A 19,582-nucleotide genomic window follows, 5' to 3' on the forward strand; every position below is an offset into this window, starting at 1 on the left:
GCAGCTGCAACGCCACGGACTGACGTTTCTAAAAGGATTAAATTCAGAAATACTTTCAAAATGAGTTTATTTTGTGCTCATGTTTATTTGCAAGGTCAAAACAGTGGAAAAAATCCCCGAGCGCGGAGCATCATTCACGGGGCAACATGAGCGCCTCCGGTTTTGTGCAAACATCCACCCATCATCGACCGGCTCCAGGTCACATGAGGTCGGGCAGGACCGACCGGGAAGCAGCCGAGCCCAGGCCCCCAGGGAGGACGCCTGAGACGACACAGGGCGAGCAACGGCTTTATCTGGCCGCCCGGCGTCGGAGCGACCGCCAGGCGGGGCGTTGAAGGGGGGAGGGTGAGGAGGGGCGCCTATGGCGGAAAGAGGAGGCGGCGGCGGCGCAGGGAGCGAAGCGTGCGGACAACCGTTAGAGCGACATCCGTGTCACGAAGCGCCAAACTCGACTCGAATTCGAGTCGCACGACCCAAGGGAAGCAGCAGAATCGATTACTCACTGTGCGCTAGCGGTGGATTCGCCGCTGTCGGAGCGGCGCGAACTGGGACGGGGCAAAGCTCCCCGCCGGCCGAATCCACTCAGGGTCGACGAGACGAGGTGCGGGGAGGGCCGGACGGTCGGGGGCAGGTCAATCCGCGGGTGGCTGGCCCTTAGGGCCCGCCCTGCCTCGCTGTGCGAGCGTGCGTGGATGCGTCCTCTGCCGGAGGGAACCCGCCGCTGGCCTGGGTGGATGGGAGGTGGGGAACAGGAGGTGGATGGGAGGGGGCGCGTCCCCTAAAGTCCAGTATGCACTAGAATATCAATTTTCATTACAATCTTGTATGGTCCCAGAACTGCATTACTCCCATCACTTCTCTTCCACGGCGTCTCGGGTTAAGCTGATGCTAAAAATTTGCTCATCTGTATTACTACGTCATTGCCACAACGGCAGTGAGATATCTATCGATCTCTCTGCCCACATCACGAGCTCACTGCAAAGCCAACGCCAGTTCCTTCATTCTCACGTGCTATCATGGATTCTGCTACTTACAAGTCACAGGCAATGTAAGTGTAGCTATGGTTAGAACAGTAAATGTGCACTGTGCATGTCTACTGTAATTTTTGCAATACATGTGTAATGTCTGCTGGAGTTCCTGCAATGTTGTAATACGACAGACACCAACCTATTTCACTTCCTATCACATCAAATCAAAGAGATGGATAATCTCTCTATAGTAGATCAAGAAGTGAAGCAAAAGGTGACTGACCTGCCGCGGGAGTTGTTAGTGGAGCAATTTGATCAAGTTGCTTGTTGATCTGTTCAACCCTCTCAGATATGGCATTTGAAGATGCGGTGTGCACCTGAAGAGCCTTCTCAAGTTTAGCTTGTTGCAACATGATCTGCTCTAACATGTATGTATCTCTTTCAAGCCTTGCTGAAAATTGCTCCACAATTGCTACTAGTCTGTCTTGGCTAGTTTGAAGACGACTTAACCACTCAGCCATTGAAACTCTAACGGCTGGGTCAGCTTCAGCACCATATGTCTGCCCCGGTGCATCTGATGGAGCAGCCTCAGCATCATTAGTGCGTCCAGGTGTGTTTGGTGCAGCAGTATCAGCACCATGTATTCGCCTTGGTACGTCTGGGTCAGGAGGTAGTGATTGATCAGCATGCTCCCCTTTGGCTGCAAGCTCCTCAGACCTCGTTCTGCAGGAGTGTCCATCATCATCCCCCTGCACTCAGTAAAGAAACACTACAATTACATATGATATGGAAATTAAAAATAAAATCAATAACAGAAATGAGATGCTTAACAAGTATACCTTGTGTGTTGAACGCCACTGAATAACACCGAGTGTATCATTGGCTTGAATGGTATAACGCCGTCTTTCCCACATATTTCCTTCCATAGTATGCTGGCATAATTTTATGGTGCTTGAAATCTGAAACAAATAACAGAAGCATAAGGTGTAGAAGATAACTTTTCCATACTCACAGCAGCATCTTATTTTCTTACATAGCTCCCTAGCTGGAGCAGTTCCGATTCAGACCACTATGTTCCCATGGAGCAACCAGTTGTCCAATCCCATCGATCTCATCATTAGGAAGTAAATATCCAACATTATTTAAGACCTACTAGTAGACAATAACTAGTTATAGCCCCTTTTTTAGTAGTCTAGCAACTGTCCACGATGGTACCACCCTACTGCAGTGACTGCTGCTGATGAAAAATGGTGAGATGCATAGCATCCCCAGCTGGCTTGTAGCTAAGGCAAGGGTGCTCCCCAGATCAAGTGAGCCGCAAATATAGAAACCATATCCATGCTCCATAGTGAAGTCACCATCCATTCTAGCCACCACAAAGGAAGAAGTACAAGCAAAGTTCAAAAAAGCGCTAGGCGTTAATTATGCGGTTGGCCACCTACTCGCGCTTTTCTAGCTTAGGCGCAACTAGGAATTACTCCCTCCGTTCCTAAATATAAGTCTTTTAAGTGATTTCACTAAGGGTCTACATACGGAGCAAAATGATTGAATCTATACTCTAAAGTATGTCTATATACATCCGTATGTAGTTCACTAGTGAAATCTCTACAAAGACTTATATTTAGAAACGGAGGGAGTAGGTGTTAGTACTGTAGCCTGAAGAAATAAGCTAGATGGGCTGGCCTAGCCATTAAACCACAGGCCCATCTTCATATTCTCCTAGTGAAGCTCTCGTATGGTGCAGCAGACGGGAAATTTAGGTTTCCTCCTCACGCCGCCTCTGCCCCTCGTCCTCTCTCCCTCTTCCTCTGTCCCTTGCCGGAGAAGCTCGATCCCTCGCTGGAATCAGTCAACTTGTCGTTGGAGTAGTTGAATCCCTCGTCGGCGAGGATTCATCCTCGCTGGGGAGATTGATTTATCACCTGAGAAACATGATTCCTGGCCGGAAAGGCTGATTTCTTGCCGGAGGACCTCAAGGCTGCTTTTTTGAGCGCCTAGGGCCAAAGTTAGGCGCTATGCCAACGCCCAGCGCTTAAGCACGCCTAGGCGAGCGCCTAATAGCGCTTTTTTGAACTATGAACAAGCATCCTCATCCAAAGCCCTTGAAGAAGTGGAGCTAGGTCTGCTATGTCTCTAGAGCCTCCTCAAAGCAGTGATGGCATCCCGCTATGAGGACTCACCAGCATGGCAGGAAATGCGCCACTTAGTCTCAGTAATTGAGTGGGTTGAATATGATGGGACGCTTCGGGACGAGACGGCACCCAAGGCACCGGAGTTGGCCATCGTGAACAGCCATGGTGGCTGTAGAAGCAACAGTGTCAGGCAGCTAACAGAATAACAGAACTAGGCAGAGACAACATGCAGGGGATCTGTTTCGCAGCGCCCAAGTTTGCAGCACTGGGATGGCAGTTGGGGTAGGAGCTGGAAGGTCCAGTACAGAGGAAGCCAGGAAGGAGTCCTTAAAGAAGTGGCAGTTGGTGGCATAATGATATGGCTGGGATGAGAGCCTTAACCTATGCTCAATACCATGTTAGAGAGTGGATTCTTGGACTGCTATGGGCCAATGTGGCCTGATTTATACATGTTATTCCAATAAAATAACGGCAGAAAGCGAGCAGTGGAGGCAGCCTGTGGGACAGATGCACCGAAGTATATACTTGGTAGTTGGTACCAGTAGGCACTGAGAGGGAAGCGCAAGTTGTTGCCCACAACACCAACAAGTGTACTACCAAATAAACACAGATGATGGTGGACTTAGATCCTCTTCAGATTGCTTCGTATATGAGGGTGATCCCAGGTTCAGAACTACGTGTCGGTATCTTATCATGGGCACATTGAAGTTTCTATTTGAACAATGTTCCAAGTCCTCTTGGTGTTCAGTTTCTATGTAGCCTTTTGCATGGAGCTAACTCCAGTTTTACTCATAGTTTAAAAAAACGGACCGGTGATCGAACGGTGAGGCGCTCTCGGTTCATGTTTTCACTGGTCAGACCGCCGGTCCACTAGTTCGATGTCCGGTTTTTAGTTCATGAAAGTAACAATAAATACTCTAGCCAATAGATAAAAATATATGCAACATCATGTGAGAGTAATCAGCTTTATCATCCCAATGAGTAATATAGCAGTATGGGACGCAACTACAAAAGTATAAAAGCCTACAACCTACAAGCGCACACACAAATATGGCTCACATACTGGTGTACCGTGTACGGCAGCCACCATGAACACACGCAACAGCCAACAAGCATCAATAATTTGATATTCAAATATCAAATTAACCAAAATACTCTCATACAGTCATAGTTGAATAGATCATTAGCAACAGCAAACAAGCATTATTTTCTCTAATATTCATATGACACTAAATGCATCACGCTATCACAGACCAGCATAAACATCGCAAATGAAGAATTGAAGATAAGAGAAGAATCAGAACATGGAACATGCCAGGCCAAGGTCAGGGCATCCGACTTAGGAACTCGGGAGGACAGCGGCAGCGATTGTCCCCTTGACCTAGAGAGGCAGGCTGCGCTGACTCACTCCAATATTTGCGCGTGGGCGCAGTGCATCCAGCGAGCACTGGACAACAGTGCGGGCAGTGGGCACGCGGGGGTGGCAACGGCGTGGCGCTCGGCGGCGCAAATCGAGCGGGGCAAATTGGGGGTTGGAGGAAAGTGACCGATTCGGGAGGCAAAACCTGCTAAGGGCATCTCCAACTGTGTACCCCAAATAAGACACAGTAAACCCCTACGGACACGGATACTGGAGCCGTCCGTCCAACCATTTGCACCATACGTCCGCCCCAGGTCTGGCCTACTCTAGTTGACATGTATGTGTTGAATCAATAGCATTTTTGGCATATGTAAAAATAGTTGCAAACATATGCATCACAACCAAAATTCAAAAAAACACCGGATGTTCAACAAGTTTTAACATCCAATAGATGCCAAAAGATGACAGTCCGGCTGTCCGTGCAAAAAAACGTCAATTTTTGCATGGACAGACGGCTATCAATGGCAAATTCTTCACTGTGCAGTCGGTTACTCCTCAACGGCCGGCTCCTCCAACTCAACCGCCAAACGCTTGAACATCCTTGCATGGTAGGCTTGCACGATCTTTGTCGCATCGGGTTCCAAGTCCTCCATCTTCAAGGTCAACATCTTGGCATTGTTTGAGTTGGCCACGAGCTCAACCTTCTTCTCTTCGAGCTTGATCTTCTTCTCTGTCACCGCCAAGAACATGTCAAACCTCTCAGCCTTCTTTTCCCTCTTGTGTCATTGTGCTTGAACATGCCTCCTTCGCCATAATGTCTTCAAACCACTCCATCATCTTGGCCATCGCCCCTTCTCGCTTTTCCTTCCACTTCCTCCATCGAAACCACCTTTTAACCTTCCTGGCCGGCTCAAGCCCTCCTTTTGTTGGGTCGGTTGGATCACCATCTTCCTCTTTATTAACGATTGCAGCGGTCTTAACGGAATTGGCAATGGATAGTAGCCATTTGGGATGCGCATTCAAATTCAAACAACAATGCATGAAGATGAAGTGCTTCTTCTCCACCTTCATGAACAATGTGCATACACGGGGTGGCTAGCAAAAAGGGGCATGGTCAACAGTATGCACACATGCCCGGCCAAATGACCAACACATAGAGCATATCCGGCCAAATGACCAACACATATAGCATATCCGGCCAAATGACCAACGCATAAATAACTTACTTGCTCTAGGACAAGCGCACGATTTGTTCACAGGTTGGAGTTGTTTGTAATGGCTGCCATACTTGTTGATGGCATATTAATGGTGTACCATCAATGGGAGAGCGACTTTGGACCACGATACCGGATCGCTTCCTTGCAATAGGGATCATAATACTTGTGCTCATGGAACCAAGCATGAACATCTTGAATGGTGTACCATCGATGGGTGAGCGACTTTGGACCATGATAGCTGATCGCTACCTTGCAATAGTGATCGTAGTGCTTGTGCTCATGGAACCAAGCATGAAAATCCGACCAGAAGGTTGAGCCCTTTTGCTCTGTGCCATGAAGCGATGAAACGAATCAAGGCTAGTGACCAACCACGAATCACACACAATTCGTCCTCACTCAAATTGGAACTTTCTCCCCTACCCCTATTCTTTGGGTCGGCACCGGCCAACCAATCGTCTGGCTCTGGCTCAAGGTCAGGTTGCTCGGTGTATGAGACTGGCCACTGGGTATACGTGCCGGGCTGTTGGGTGTATGTGCCCGATGTTAGAGTATATATAATATAGCCATGTACCCTTTTGTATTTATCCCATTGTATAAGGGGTTTCCTGCATATGTTCCACACCTGTACATGTATATATATCGGCCTATGGCCTCATGGGAATATAAGTTGCATATTTCCTAACATGGTATTAGAGCTAGGTCAATTTTTTGCACGTCGTAACAGTTGTTGTTGATCCGCTCCATGCCGCCACTCTCCTCTCTGGCCGTTGCTCGTCGTCGCCCTTCTGCCGTGTGCATCGCAGGACTGGGACGGCTCCTCGATCCCGTCGCCAGCCTCCTGTGTTGGATCCCGTCTCCCCGATCCAGTCTCTGGTGGATCCCGTCGCCAGCCTCCCGTGTCGGAACTCGTCCACGTCGTTGGTCTTCCGCCGCAGCTGCGCCGGTCCTTCGCCGCTCCCAGGCCCGCGTTGGTCCTCCGTCGCAGCTGCCGCCGCGCCGGTCCTCCGCGGCCCCAGGCCCGTGTCGGTCCTCTGCTGCCCCCAAGTCGGATCTCGCCGCGGCTGCTGCAGCACTTCGCCGTTTTCTCAAGGCTGGGTGCATTTCCAGATCGAGATGCTGCTGCTGCAGCGCTCTGCCGTTCCTCCAGGTCGGTTTGATTTCCAGATCGAGCAGCCAACATCTGCTGCAACTCACGTTGCCTGAGTTCCTTTGGTAAAAAAAAGAGAAAGAAAGAAAGAAAAAATGTCTACGCCAGCGCGCAACGTTGAAGTCCCTTGCTTCCCGGTGACTCCCGACGGCTGTGCTGGTAGCTCTTCTTCTGGACCTCCTGCGAGCTCTACATATGGTGATTGTCGCTCTACACCGACTCCTCTCGCGACTTTCATCGGTGCATGTCGCTCTTCCCCGACACCTCTCGCGACTTTCACCGGTTGTCCTGGTGCCTATGACTTCATGGACTACGTTTCGTCCACGCGTCTTCCCTTGGCGCTTGGTGCTTGTCTGCACACGACCTTGTCTTCTCCACCGGCCTTTGCCGACGATACTGGGCATGCTACACCGCCATACTTAGCGACTTCCACAGGTGGTGGTGGTCGCTTCTCTCCTCGTGCCACTAAACCACCTACTTCAGCTGTGTACTTCACTCATGACGAGATTGCGCGACTTCGCACCCTGCTATTGCCTCGAAGGGAGGCCATCGCTACTATATTATCTTTATAGATGATTTCTCTCGATACACGTGGATCTATTTCATGTCTTCTCGTAGTGAGGTCTTATCTATCTATAAGCATTTTGCTGCCATGGTTCACACTCAGTTCTCTACGCCTATTCGTGTGTTCCGTGCTGACTTTGCTGAGAGTATATCTCCAAGATTGTTGCGTGGATTTCTCGCTGAGCAAGGTACACTTGCTCAGTTCTCTTATCCTGGTGCTCATGCTCAGAATGGTGTGGCTGAGCGTAAGCATCGTCACCTTCTTGAGACAGCTCGTGCGATGATGATCGCCACCTCTCTTCCGCCTCACTTTTGGGGTGAGGCTGTCTCCACTTCCATGTATCTCATCAACCTTTAGCCGTCCACTGCCTTGCAAGGTGTGTTCCTTTCGAGCGTCTCTTTGATCGTTCCCCCGATTACTCGGCACTTCGTTTGTTTGGTTGTGTTTGCTATGTTCTTCTTGCCCCTCGTGAATGCACCAAACTATCCGCTCAGTCTGTTGAGTGTGTCTTCCTAGGCTATAGTGATGAGCATAAGGGCTATCGTTGTTGGGATCCTATTGGTCGTCGGATGCGTATTTCTCCGGATGTGATTCTTGATGAGTCTCGTCCCTTCTACCCGCGCCATCTTCCTCCACCTTTTCAGTGCAAGATATCTCTTTCCTCACTTTTCCTGACACAACTATCATTCTCATCGAGCCTTTGCCTATTCATTCCGCTACCTCTGCTTCTCCGTCTCTTGCCAATTTGCTGTCACCATCTCCCACGGTTTCTTCACCTAGCATGTCACCGGATTCTGCACCCTCATCTCCGGTGACTTCTTCGTCTCCACCCCCGATTCTACCTTGACAATTCCTCTTTGTATTCTTCCATCTTTTCCTCAGTATTTCACTCGTTGTTCACGTAATGTGGATGCCTCTGCGGATGTGTCATCCTCCTCGTCTCAGCCTACCTATGGATTGCGTCCCCGTCCTCGTCCGCCTGTTGATCGCCTTGGATTTTCCACCGCTGGTGCTGCTGTTCTTTAGCCGACTTCTTATCATGAGGTTGTTGTTCATCCTGAATGGAAGTTTGCGATGGCAGAGGAGATTGCTGCTCTTGAACGCACTGGTACATGGGATCTTATTTCTCTTCCTCCCGGTGTCCGTCCCATCACTTGTAAATGGGTCTACAAGGTTAAGACTTGCTTCTATGGTTCTCTTGAGCGTTATGAAGCTCGTCTTATGGCTCGTGGCTTTCAGCAGGAGCATGGTCGTGATTACGCCGAGACTTTCGCTCCTGTGGCCCATATGACCACTATACGTACACTTCTTGACGTGGCCTCTGAACGCCATTGGTCTGTATCTCAGCTTGATGTTAAGAATGCCTTTCTTAATGGTGAGCTGCGTGAGGAGGTGTACATGCAGCCACCACCTGGGTATTCGGTTCCTGATGGCATGGTATGTCGTCTTCGTCGCTCTCTCTGTGGCCTTAAGCAAGCCCCCCCCCCCCCCGCGCCTGGTTTGAGCGTTTTGCCTCTATGGTGACTGTCGCTGGTTTTTCAACAAGTGCTCATGATCCAGTATTGTTTGTCCACCTTTCTCCTCATGGTCGGAGTCTTCTTCTTCTCGATGTTGATGACATGATCATCACTAGTGATGATCCCGAGTATATTGCCTTTGTAAAGGCCCGTCTTAGTGAGCAGTTTCTTATGTCCGATCTTGGACATCTTCGCTACTTTCTTGGGATTGAAGTCTCTTCTACCTCTCATGGCTTTTTTATATCCCAGGAAAAGTATATCCAGGATCTTCTTGCTCGTGCTGCTCTTACTGACAAGCGCATTGTTGAGACTCCCATGGAGCTCAATGTTCACCTCCGTGATACTGATGGTGACCCCCTGCCTGACCCGACACGTTATCGTCATCTTGTTGGCAATCTTGTCTATCTAGTTGTCACTCATCCAGATATCTCTTACCCGGTTCATATTCTGAGTCAGTTTGTCTCTGCTCCCACCTCCGTTCACTATAGTCACCTCCTTCGCGTTCTCCGATATCTTCGGGGCACGATCTCTCACCGTCTATTCTTTCCTCGCTCCAGTTCTTTACAACTTCAGGCCTATTCGGATGCTACGTGGGCTAGTGATCCTTCAGATCGCCGTTCACTTTCTGCTTGCTTTGTTTTTCTTGGTGGTTCTCTCATTGCCTGGAAGACGAAGAAACAGATTGCAGTTTCCCGTTCGAGTGCAGAAGCTGAGTTGCGAGTTATGGCTCTTTTGACGACAAAGGTGACTTGGTTACGGTGGTTACTTCAGGATTTTGGTGTTTCTGTCACTACACTTACTCTGCTCTTATATGACAGTACATGTGCTATTAGCATTGCGCACGATCCTGGGAAGCATGAGCTCACCAAGCATATTGGTGTTGATGCTTTCTATGTGCGCGCTGGTGTGCAGGATCAGGTTATTGCTCTTCAGTATGTGCCTTTCGAGTTGCAGTTGGCAGATTTCCTGGCGAAGGCCCAGACTAGAGCGCAACATGGCTTCTATCTCTTCAAACTCGGTGTTGTTCATCCACCATGAGTTTGAGGGGGGGTGTTAGAGTATATATAATATAGCCATGTACCCTTTTGTATTTATCCCATTGTATAAGGGGTTTCCTGCATATATTCCACACATGTACATGTATATATATCGGCCTATGGCCTCATGGGAATATAAGTTGCATATTTCCTAACCCCAACTCCGGTTAGGAGTCATCCACTTGTCTGTCCTCAAAGCCGCCTCCGTCGTGGATGATGTCCAACATCTCCCCACCGTCAGCCGGCGTCGTGCCCGGTCGAGACAAACGCAGATAGCAGGCGCCGAGCTAATACATGCCCCACGTCCGGTTCCGGAAGAGCTGCGCGATGGTGAGTCGGCGGAATTGATTGTCGCATTGCGGTCGACGCCCCATGGCATGTGCAGGGCCAAGGGTGGTCCGGGACTGCTACTGAAGACCGAGTTGCTTGGCGGCATAGTAATACGGCAGTCGCAGCTCCGTAGACCAAGAGGGCAGGAGGGTACTGGAGTTTAAGAGCTGGCGCCTCGCCAACCATCTTAGCTGCTACCTTCCTCCTCCGCAGCTACCTTCCTCCTCCTCTGCTTGCGATGGCGCACGTTGCGTGTAGCTGCGGGCAGCCATCACCTCTGGATCCTCCGCTTCCAACTTTGGTGATAGTTCGGAGGTCTCAATCAGGTCCATACGGCGGTGCACCATGAAAAGGGCGGGAACTAGGATGGAGGGCAGACGGACCGTGACACTTAACCAACCGCAAATGGCACTGGTTACGGTTTTTTCCGGTCTGACCGTTGGTGGTTTTTAAACTATGGTTTAGTGACATCAATGTGCACCATGTTTAGCCTGGAGATAAAGAACCTAGGAGACTTCTATTTGTTTAATAGACAGTCTAAGTATTAATGTTCAATTTGCATGTGTTCTATTTTATTGCCAAGAGGCTCAAATGGTACTACATGGTCCAACGAAGATGTAAAATAAATTGGGCGTGTTTATTAGTTGTGTTGCCTTCCTATTAAATCCAAATCTGCACGGGAAAGAGTCACTGAATAAGGAATCAGAATTATTTTTTTGAACAGAAATATACCATAAAAACGTATGTTTTGGGCAGCCAAAAATTGTGTGTGCGCACGTTGAGAACCCATCTAGCATCTGTTATCCAGGCGTGACGAATGGAGTAATCATTCCCTCTAGTTGCACATGGTCTGCAAAGCACCCAAGTTGTTTCTTCTCCATAGTCTGTAGGGACAGCGTGCAGTTTAACTTGGTTTGTATCTTGTTAGAGTTGTGTCGAATATTGTGTACACGGTAGGTTACAGTTGGACTCTGAGTAGTATTGTGTTTAGACAGGATATGGGGTCATGTCCTGATAGGACACTTGTATCCTAGGCCTCTCATATATAGCGGGGTAGACACCCGATGTAACCTATGCCAACATAACAGCACGGTGTGCGCGGGGAGCCGGCGACGTGTGTCGGCGCCCAGGCGGCCGAGGTGCGGTATTGTGACAGTGTCACAGGGAGGAGCGCCCATAGTCAGGCGCCGAGGATGTAGCCATATCGGTGAACCTCGTTAACAAATCTCGGTGTCGTGCTTGTGTGATTGCTTGGTCCTGGGATGATCAACAGAATGCCTCGGATTATTCGTAACAAGTGGTATCAGAGCCCAGGTGCCTGGAATAAATCTCGGTGGACTCACGGGTGGTCGGTCATGGTAGGTGGGCTGGAACGCTGGTGTTAGCGGACCCATGGGTGACCGATGTGTGAGGGGGAGATTGTTGGGTTTTGTCCCACATCAATTGTGGGAGGAGACATAACACGACTTATAAGGGTGAGGGTGTCCCCTCCTAACAGGCTAGTCTTTTGGGGGAAGAGGGCCCAAGGCCTGTCATAAGTCGGTGTTGCTCTTCGGTTGGGCCTGTTGACGCATGTGGGTCGGAAACGCTGGTGTTAGCGGACCCGGGATTGCGTAACAAGTGGTATCATGAGCAAGGTTTATAGAGGTCGTGATTATGATCTAGAGGATGGATCTTCGGAAGTCGCGTTGAAATCAATGTGCAGAATAATCGTATCGAAGTTGATTGATTGAAAGATTTTTTGTGTGGTATTCGACGGGGGGCGACAAGAAGATCAGATCAGGAGCAATCAGAGGTAGCAGGTGGAGACATAAGCGGTGTGCAGGGACTCGCTGTCTCGGCGAGATTGGGTTGGCGTCCGGCGATCGACCCGTATCGATCGGCTGAGTGTAAGGCGTGCGAGACGCGTGCGCGTATGGCAGTTTGAGCCCGGAGGTGCAGCGATGGATCAGAGATTGATCGTGCCAGCGCCAGGCAGCGCAAGCTGGCCGAGGAGCGTACGTGTTCGTTGTGTAGAGCCAAGGAAATCTGATCGTGATATGAGGTTTTGTTAAGGGAAAAAAAAGAAAGCTACGTAGCAGATTGATGCTAACCATCAAAAAAAGAAAAGGAAAGATCAATGCATCTACAGCCTACAGGAGTACGTGATGGATTTCTGGATTGATCTCCATCACCAAGTGCAACAGGAAGGCTTACATGGCATAGTTTGGTTTTTTTTTGTACACGGGTTGTGTATGGGATGATGGCGTGAGGGTCTGTGATGCGTGTGGCAAGAATGGCAATGTGCGTATAAGGTTTGGAGGAGTCTAGAGCACGTCGCGACGGGATCATGCATACACAAGGTGTCAAGCAATGCACGGAGATGTGTGAGGCGGATATGACGCAAGGTGGAGCATGGTTGTAGCCAGATAATTTTCGGCTGGGTCAGACTGGACTGTCTGACGGATCGACGGGGATGTCGGTCAAAGAAGAAGACGGCGGTGATTTCAGCGACGACAACATAGGAGCGTGATGCTGATGGTGGCCAACTTCTGGGACGTGGAAACACGTGGTGCAGGTCTGAGGGCTTGTGCAGCTTCAACAGACTATGACACAGGGTTGATTCAAGGCAGTGCACACATGAGAGCTTGAAGTCGGCAGGGCACGGGGTAGCAGGGCCAGCTACATGGAGTCATGTTGAAGGTGGAGCTGGAGTCTGGTGAAAGACTTCACTCTGTGCTGATGGAGGGGCTACGGCGTAAATACGTGGAGAGTCGAAGCCTATTTCAGCGGATAGAGAGAGACACGTGGATCGGACTGGGTACCAGTGGTCTGATGGAGACGTGATACTCGGCACCGGTCGGTGATGATCGGTGGTACTCTGCAGTGGGGGTTGAGTGGTGTGGGTTCGCGGCCCTTGAGACTCGACCGGGACAGCAGAGGCTCGATGCGGTAATAGCACCGAGGCGTGCAGTACGCACGGGACATGGAGACGGGCCAGGGCTCTGGTGGTCATACATGTGGTGAGACAACTGCAAATTTGACTCGGGATGACTACAAGTAATGGTGAAATTCCTTCAAGTTTCAGACGGGAGGTCAAGGAAGAGCGGTGATGTTGAGTTCAGGTAACTCTTATGTGCGACACCCAATATGAGTTGTTCACTTTCACGCAGGTCAGTGATCGGTGTGTGATGGTGTTGGATACTCTGGAAGTTGGGAGCTCAACTAGAGTAATGTGGAGCTTAATTTCGTTCAAGCGTTGACTACGGTCTGGAAAAGAAGGAACTACAAGTTGAAGGTGGAGTCACATGGAGTCTTTGGAGTACCAGCGGTGCTCATGGATAAGCTCAAGTCCAATGTACATGGAAGTTTGACGCACAGATGAATTCAAGGTAGTGGAGAATATTCGCCAAGGTGGAGTTTGTTAGAGTTGTGTCGAATATTGTGTACACGGTAGGTTACAGTTGGACTCTGAGTAGTATTGTGTTTAGACAGGATATGGAGTCGTGTCCTGATAGGACACTTGTATCCTAAGCCTCTCATATATAGCGGGGTAGACACACGATGTAACCTATGCCAACATAATAGCACAGGCGTGCAGGGGGAGCCGGCGACGTGTGTCGACGCCCAGGACGGCCAGGATGCGGTATTGTGACGGTGTCACGGGGAGGAGCGCCCGTAGTCATGCCCCGGGGATGTAGCCATGTCGGTGAACCTCGTTAACAAATCTCGGTGTCGTGCTTGTGTGATTGCTTGGTCCTCGGATAATCGACGGAGTGCCTCGGATTTATTCTAACATATCTACTAAGTTCTAAACTGAGATACCTGCTGGTTGCTGCTTGTTCTGCTACTAGAAATTTGCTTGAGCTGTTACTTGGTAGACAAGGTGATAGGCAAGAACTAGTGTTTTGGCAATAAAAACTTGCTGTTTCGCGTTCTTATTGACGATTCTGCGCTGTATGATAGAACTTAATGTTTGCGGCAGTATATTTTTGTACCATGGAACATAGGGAAACTCGCTGCTGCGGGATCAAAACAAGTGGTTGGTCTGTTTCAGAGGAGGGCACCCAATACAGGGCACAAATACTGGGCACAGCTAGACTAATACACATCTAACACTAGGAAGTAATAGGACATGCAGATATGAATGTCAAGCTTTTGACATCTCTCCTGGAAGAAATAGCTATTGCAGAGAGAAGAAAAAACTATTAATCCACATACCATCAGAGAGGCTACTTTTTCTTTCAGCTGCTTTCTCCTACTGCTGTATGCAAAATCGGCGGGCTGAATTTGTTGTAACAGAGCCTGGTCTGCCACTATGCAGGAACCATCAGCTCAATATGCTTCCTCCGTTATACCCCTTGTAGCTGACACTTGGAAAATATTGGCATTTGTTAGCAGTGCAAAGGCCTGCTTCTTTGATAAGAACTCCAAATTACTGGCATCAATACTGTTTCTTAGGTCTTGGGCAGACTTAAACAAATGAATGTGTGACCCTTCCAATACTTTGTCCGCTGCAAAAGAAACAGTAGAACAATAAGTTTTTGATAATCCTCTGGCCAACACAAATAAATTTTACCCCAAAAAATTATTTAGCTCTACTATTAGACCCCTTGCTCTCTAAATCGGACTTATGCTATAGCAGCGGATATCAGGGAGCTGTATAATTTAGAGAAAATGTTAGCCCAATCATTATTTTTGGAGATTAAATGTGGTGTTTTTTAGTTGGAAACAAAACAAAAGTCAAAGTTGTTTCATGGATGAGGAGGATGAACCGGGTTGGAGGAAGTAGGAATTGGGGATGGTGTTCGGCCTTGGCAAAAAAACAGGGGCAAAAACAAGTCTGGAGGGATTGTCAAATTTAGCATGTAAAATGAAGCCAAAATTACTGGAAAGCGAACTTACAGCAGAATTTTTTGGGAATTATCAACTTTCCCTGATGAGTTTTTGCAGTGTTACTGATGGGATCAATGCTACCATTACCACTCTCCTGTGCAAATAATTATTTGGGAATCAGAAATATCAAGTCTGAACAGTGGGAAGCAAGGAACATGCTTTACACCCATTATATGAATATTGCTACAATAATGGATGTGGTCTTGTAGTTTACCTGTTGCAGTAATTGCTTGCCACAGACAGCTGATGTTGGGCCATCATTGGACGCGCACGACTGTGAAAGCATCCCAGGGTCTCCATCTGCATGTTCACAAGAGATATGAATATATAAATCATGATGGCAATATCAGAAATAGTGAAAAGTAACACAGATATTTGGACATCCTCGCCAACCCTGGCTCACAGTAAAACCACAAATTCAATTCAATGCATGTGACCTTCCATCCTCCGTATCTTGCACAGATTTTCATTAATAGTGCTCGAAGATTTAGTTTCCATCAAATATTCTTCTGGTGTATGGTTTATGCGTTACAACTAAATATAGAATATAACTGACCCAAATCAAATAAAAATGGAAGGTGAAAAATACAAACTATCATTTCCTTACTATTTCAAGATCCTAAAATCTAATTGATAGCAGCAATAACTATATGTGGCTCATGGATGCTAATAGCCTGCTACCCAACGCTGCCGGCTAAATTGTTCATGACACATGTTTTCATGGATCACCCCGTAAAATTTTACACAAGTCTTATGACATTGTCAAATTTAGCATTTAAAAAGGAAGCCAAATCACTGGAAAAGCGGACTTACAGCTGAAATTATCGAGGAATGACAAGTTCTCTTGATGGATTCTAGAAGTACTGCCCGCAGTTTCAATGCCAAAATTTTGATTCTCCTGTCCAGATAACAATTTGAGAAATCAGAAACATGAACCTAAACGGTGAGAAATAGCGAGCAGGTTCCCCAACCCAATATATTAATATTGATAAGACAATGGATGTGGATATGCGTTTATACCAGCAGCGATAACGGTTTCCTATTGATAGATGATATCGGAATATCATTGAGCAACATCCGATCTTCTCCACCTGAATGTTCACAGGAAAGTATGAATATACAAAATGATATGGCAATCGTCAAAAAAATCAAATTAAAATGAAACAAAAAAAGAAAACAACCACACTACTATTTTGGAGGAAATGGCATTTAATTGCACCATTGTGCCAATGTATCATGTCAATGTATCTGTATATTGTATATCAGATAAGTGAGATAACAAGGCCAGTAGCTAGCAAGGTATTGTATGTACCACGACTACACTCGTAAGCATAGACGAAGCGGGAGCAGTGGTGCTCCTCTGGTGGAAAGATCATGTTGTACTGCTCACAGTGAAGGACCTTCCGCGAGTGCACTTCCACCGAAAATATTCGACCGTAGCTGAAAAAATACAGGACATTGGGGTCCAGTGTGTGGACCAGCGCAAGCTTGGGAACAATGTTTGGTAGACAAGTCAACTTGTAGCTTTGGCTCAACCAGATCTCAGTGAAGGATACACTATACGCAAGCGACCAGTGTGCAGCAGCAGGGTCATCCAAAGTCCACATACTGACCATGGGAGCCTGTACCTCCGGAGAACATGGATGGAACAAAACGTATCGGAGCTTCCCGCTGCTCACCTTCACACACCTCGTCTTGTCCAAGTAATCCTGGGACTTGGAAAGGATAGCCGGCCCTGGTAGTGGAATAAAGTGCAATAGCTGCTGCTCGTCAAAGGGGTCATGTTGGCGCTGGATGAAACCCCCGGCGAAGGGGTCACAAGTAATGATGCCGCACGAGAGGTCTGTCCACCATAACCTCCTCTCGTGCGAGATCACCGAGGCGCTGGTACCCCACCCTTTCGGAATTAGCCCGTCGCACTGGAGCTTGTCAGAGACGGTCCACTTACCCCACAGGGTTGAGTAGCTCTGCAAGGTGGCGTAATTGGTACCGTGCATAGGACGGAGCTCACAGATGGCATAGTCCGGAAGCCCTCGACAGGATATGATGCCGGTGTTTCCTAGGTTGTCAATCGGGAGAGGGGGGCACGGAATGGTGTCGACCTCGCCGGCAATACCCTTGTACGGGAGGCATACCGCAAGCTCAGAAGAACCAGGTGTGTACATCAGATAAATACCCATGCGGTCGACAGAGATAATATGAGGAAAATCGCTCGGCGTCGCCTCCGCCGGACAAATTCGACGGGGAACAGTAACATGGGAGATGGCAGGTGGGTTCCGGAGGTCGAGGGAGATGTTGAAGAGTTCCGACCTGGACAACGAGGCATCAATCGCAGGGATGTCCTCGGCGAACACAACCGGGACGCTTGAAAGTATCATCCATTGCGGCGATGAAGGAGGTTGGGGGAGAGGAGGAGGAGAAGGCACCGCCGCCGCCGCCGCTGCTTCAGGCATCAGCCGAAGGTGAGTGAGGTGCGCGGTGGCCGGTGGCCCATGTGGATGGGGATTTGATGAAACGGCGATTCGAAGCTTCGCTTTTCTTTCTTGGGAATGGGGTTTAGAGGCATCTCCAGCGCCTACCTAAATTTCACAATATGATGTGTTGAACCAATATAAAGGGAAACGCTTTAGCTCAGACGTCTGGAGTCTCTCAATCGTCAGACCCTTTTGTTGTCGTTGATTCTTTTTCCATCTCACGGTCCATAATTCCAGCATTTATTGTTCCAATAAATCGAATCACACCGCAAAAAACTCACGATCTCCACAAATCCCGCGTCCCGTTCTTCCGCACCCGTTGCCCCCAATTCCTTCTTCCACTCCCATCGCGTCCGTCTCAACTCCGATCCAATTCTCTCCGTTTGTCACCGCGTCGCCGATGAGTCCAGGCTTCTTCTTTCAGTAGGCGAGCAACATGGTCTCATGGACGAGTCAACACTCAGCAGGTATGGAAGTAGCTCTCCACCTGCATGTTGCCGTAGCACCATCCAGCCCAGTGTGGTTTACCCCGATGCCTACAAACTCCCTTGAAGCGGTCATGGTGGTCTTCTTGGTGAGAAGTTTGCTGATCTGTGTGTGATTTTGCTTCTCCATCCCATCTCCCTGATGCGCTGTCGTGAACCTATTTGTCTGCTGAGACTCTCAAAAGTGAAGCAGCAACGACGTCCCTTCTTCCCAGCTATGATACAAGCATCGCCAATCTATATGAAATCGGCCCGCACCTCTTCTTATCTCCCCTAGTTAATCCATTTATTTTCATCTCAATTTGGTATGTATAAATTTACAGAATCATCCACTGACTTTGCTAACTAATTTAGTTCTAGTTTACATCTCCAAATTTGTATGCTTCCGATTGAGATCATTCATTTGAGATAGCATCATTTTCTATGCTTCCAATTTTTATGCAACAGTTGTTAAGACTTGCGTTAATACGATGCAACCAAATGTGCATGCTTCATACGTATAATTGTGCTTCGGCAGTGCATACATTTTATTCATAAGTATTATTGTTCTGATGCCTCACCTTGTCTTTGTTTCATTTGGTTCATCCTTTTAAAGTTGTGCTTCTACACTACATAAATTTTCTTCATTTCCATGCTTCATATTGTTTGTACTTGATAGCGAAAAAGTCCATGCTTCCTAAAATTCCCATGTAGTACATTGTTGATCTTAATTTGAAGGAATAGAATCAAGTTTTTGAGTCAGATTTTTTTGTTGACGAAGGATGCGACCCATAATCCCATATACTTTCTTTCTTATTTTTCATTCTTCCAGTTTCTGTTGCAAGCAGCATATGGTTATATTTGCTAATGTACATCTAAAGTTATTCCTTTTCAATAAGCATCATGAAGTGGAGGGAACCCATGAGTTTTTGAAGAGTTATTTTGCGGCAATTCGATTCAGTGATGCAGTTTTATGCCTCAAAGACAGCTGCAAAACCTGCGTCGTTGATTGAGGGTGCAGTATTATACTCTGGAAGTTCGCCCTTTCCTGAGCCCCCAGATGCGAGAACCATGAAGGCTACATGATAAAGCAGGCATAGGCCTACTTATGTGATGTTGTACATGATCCCTTGATTCCGACGACAACATGCACACAACCTATGCTGCTCGACGCCTCAAGAAGCTGTGCCAAAGTCAATCTTATGGTCTCCTCATCCAAGGTGTATAGACACAACTAGAAAGCAATTGCCATTTTGTTTTAAAGCGGATGTTTGACACATGGAAGCAAATAGACTTACTATGTCCATCAAAACATACTCCATCTGATAGCAGTTTTTATTCTCTTGTCAAACTTTTGAAGCATTTGTAATAGTGACATTGGAAATATTTTTCTCATTGGGGGTGTTTGGTTAAAAGAAATTCTAAAGTGGATGGAAACAAGATGCTATGGTTCTAAAAGTAATATTGATTTTCTCTTTGATAGTAGCAAATTTATA

At 47.9% G+C, this 19,582-nt stretch overlaps 1 protein-coding gene across 1 annotated transcript; it reads right to left on the reverse strand.

The window, feature by feature from the left end:
• Positions 1-1,838: 1,838 nt before the first annotated feature.
• On the reverse strand, positions 1,839-17,749 carry LOC123429645. Its single transcript, XM_045113662.1, has 7 exons — positions 16,461-17,749; positions 16,169-16,239; positions 15,962-16,046; positions 15,363-15,448; positions 15,158-15,242; positions 14,474-14,766; positions 1,839-1,927 (listed from the first exon to the last, which is right to left on the reverse strand). Exons 1-6 carry the CDS (start codon positions 17,599-17,601, stop codon positions 14,588-14,590), a joined length of 1,647 nt encoding a protein of 548 aa, XP_044969597.1. The 5' UTR covers positions 17,602-17,749; the 3' UTR covers positions 1,839-1,927; positions 14,474-14,587.
• Positions 17,750-19,582: the final 1,833 nt, after the last annotated feature.

The sequence above is a fragment of the Hordeum vulgare genome, chromosome 1H, assembly GCF_904849725.1.
Source record: "Hordeum vulgare subsp. vulgare chromosome 1H, MorexV3_pseudomolecules_assembly, whole genome shotgun sequence".
Lineage (NCBI taxonomy): Eukaryota > Viridiplantae > Streptophyta > Magnoliopsida > Poales > Poaceae > Hordeum > Hordeum vulgare.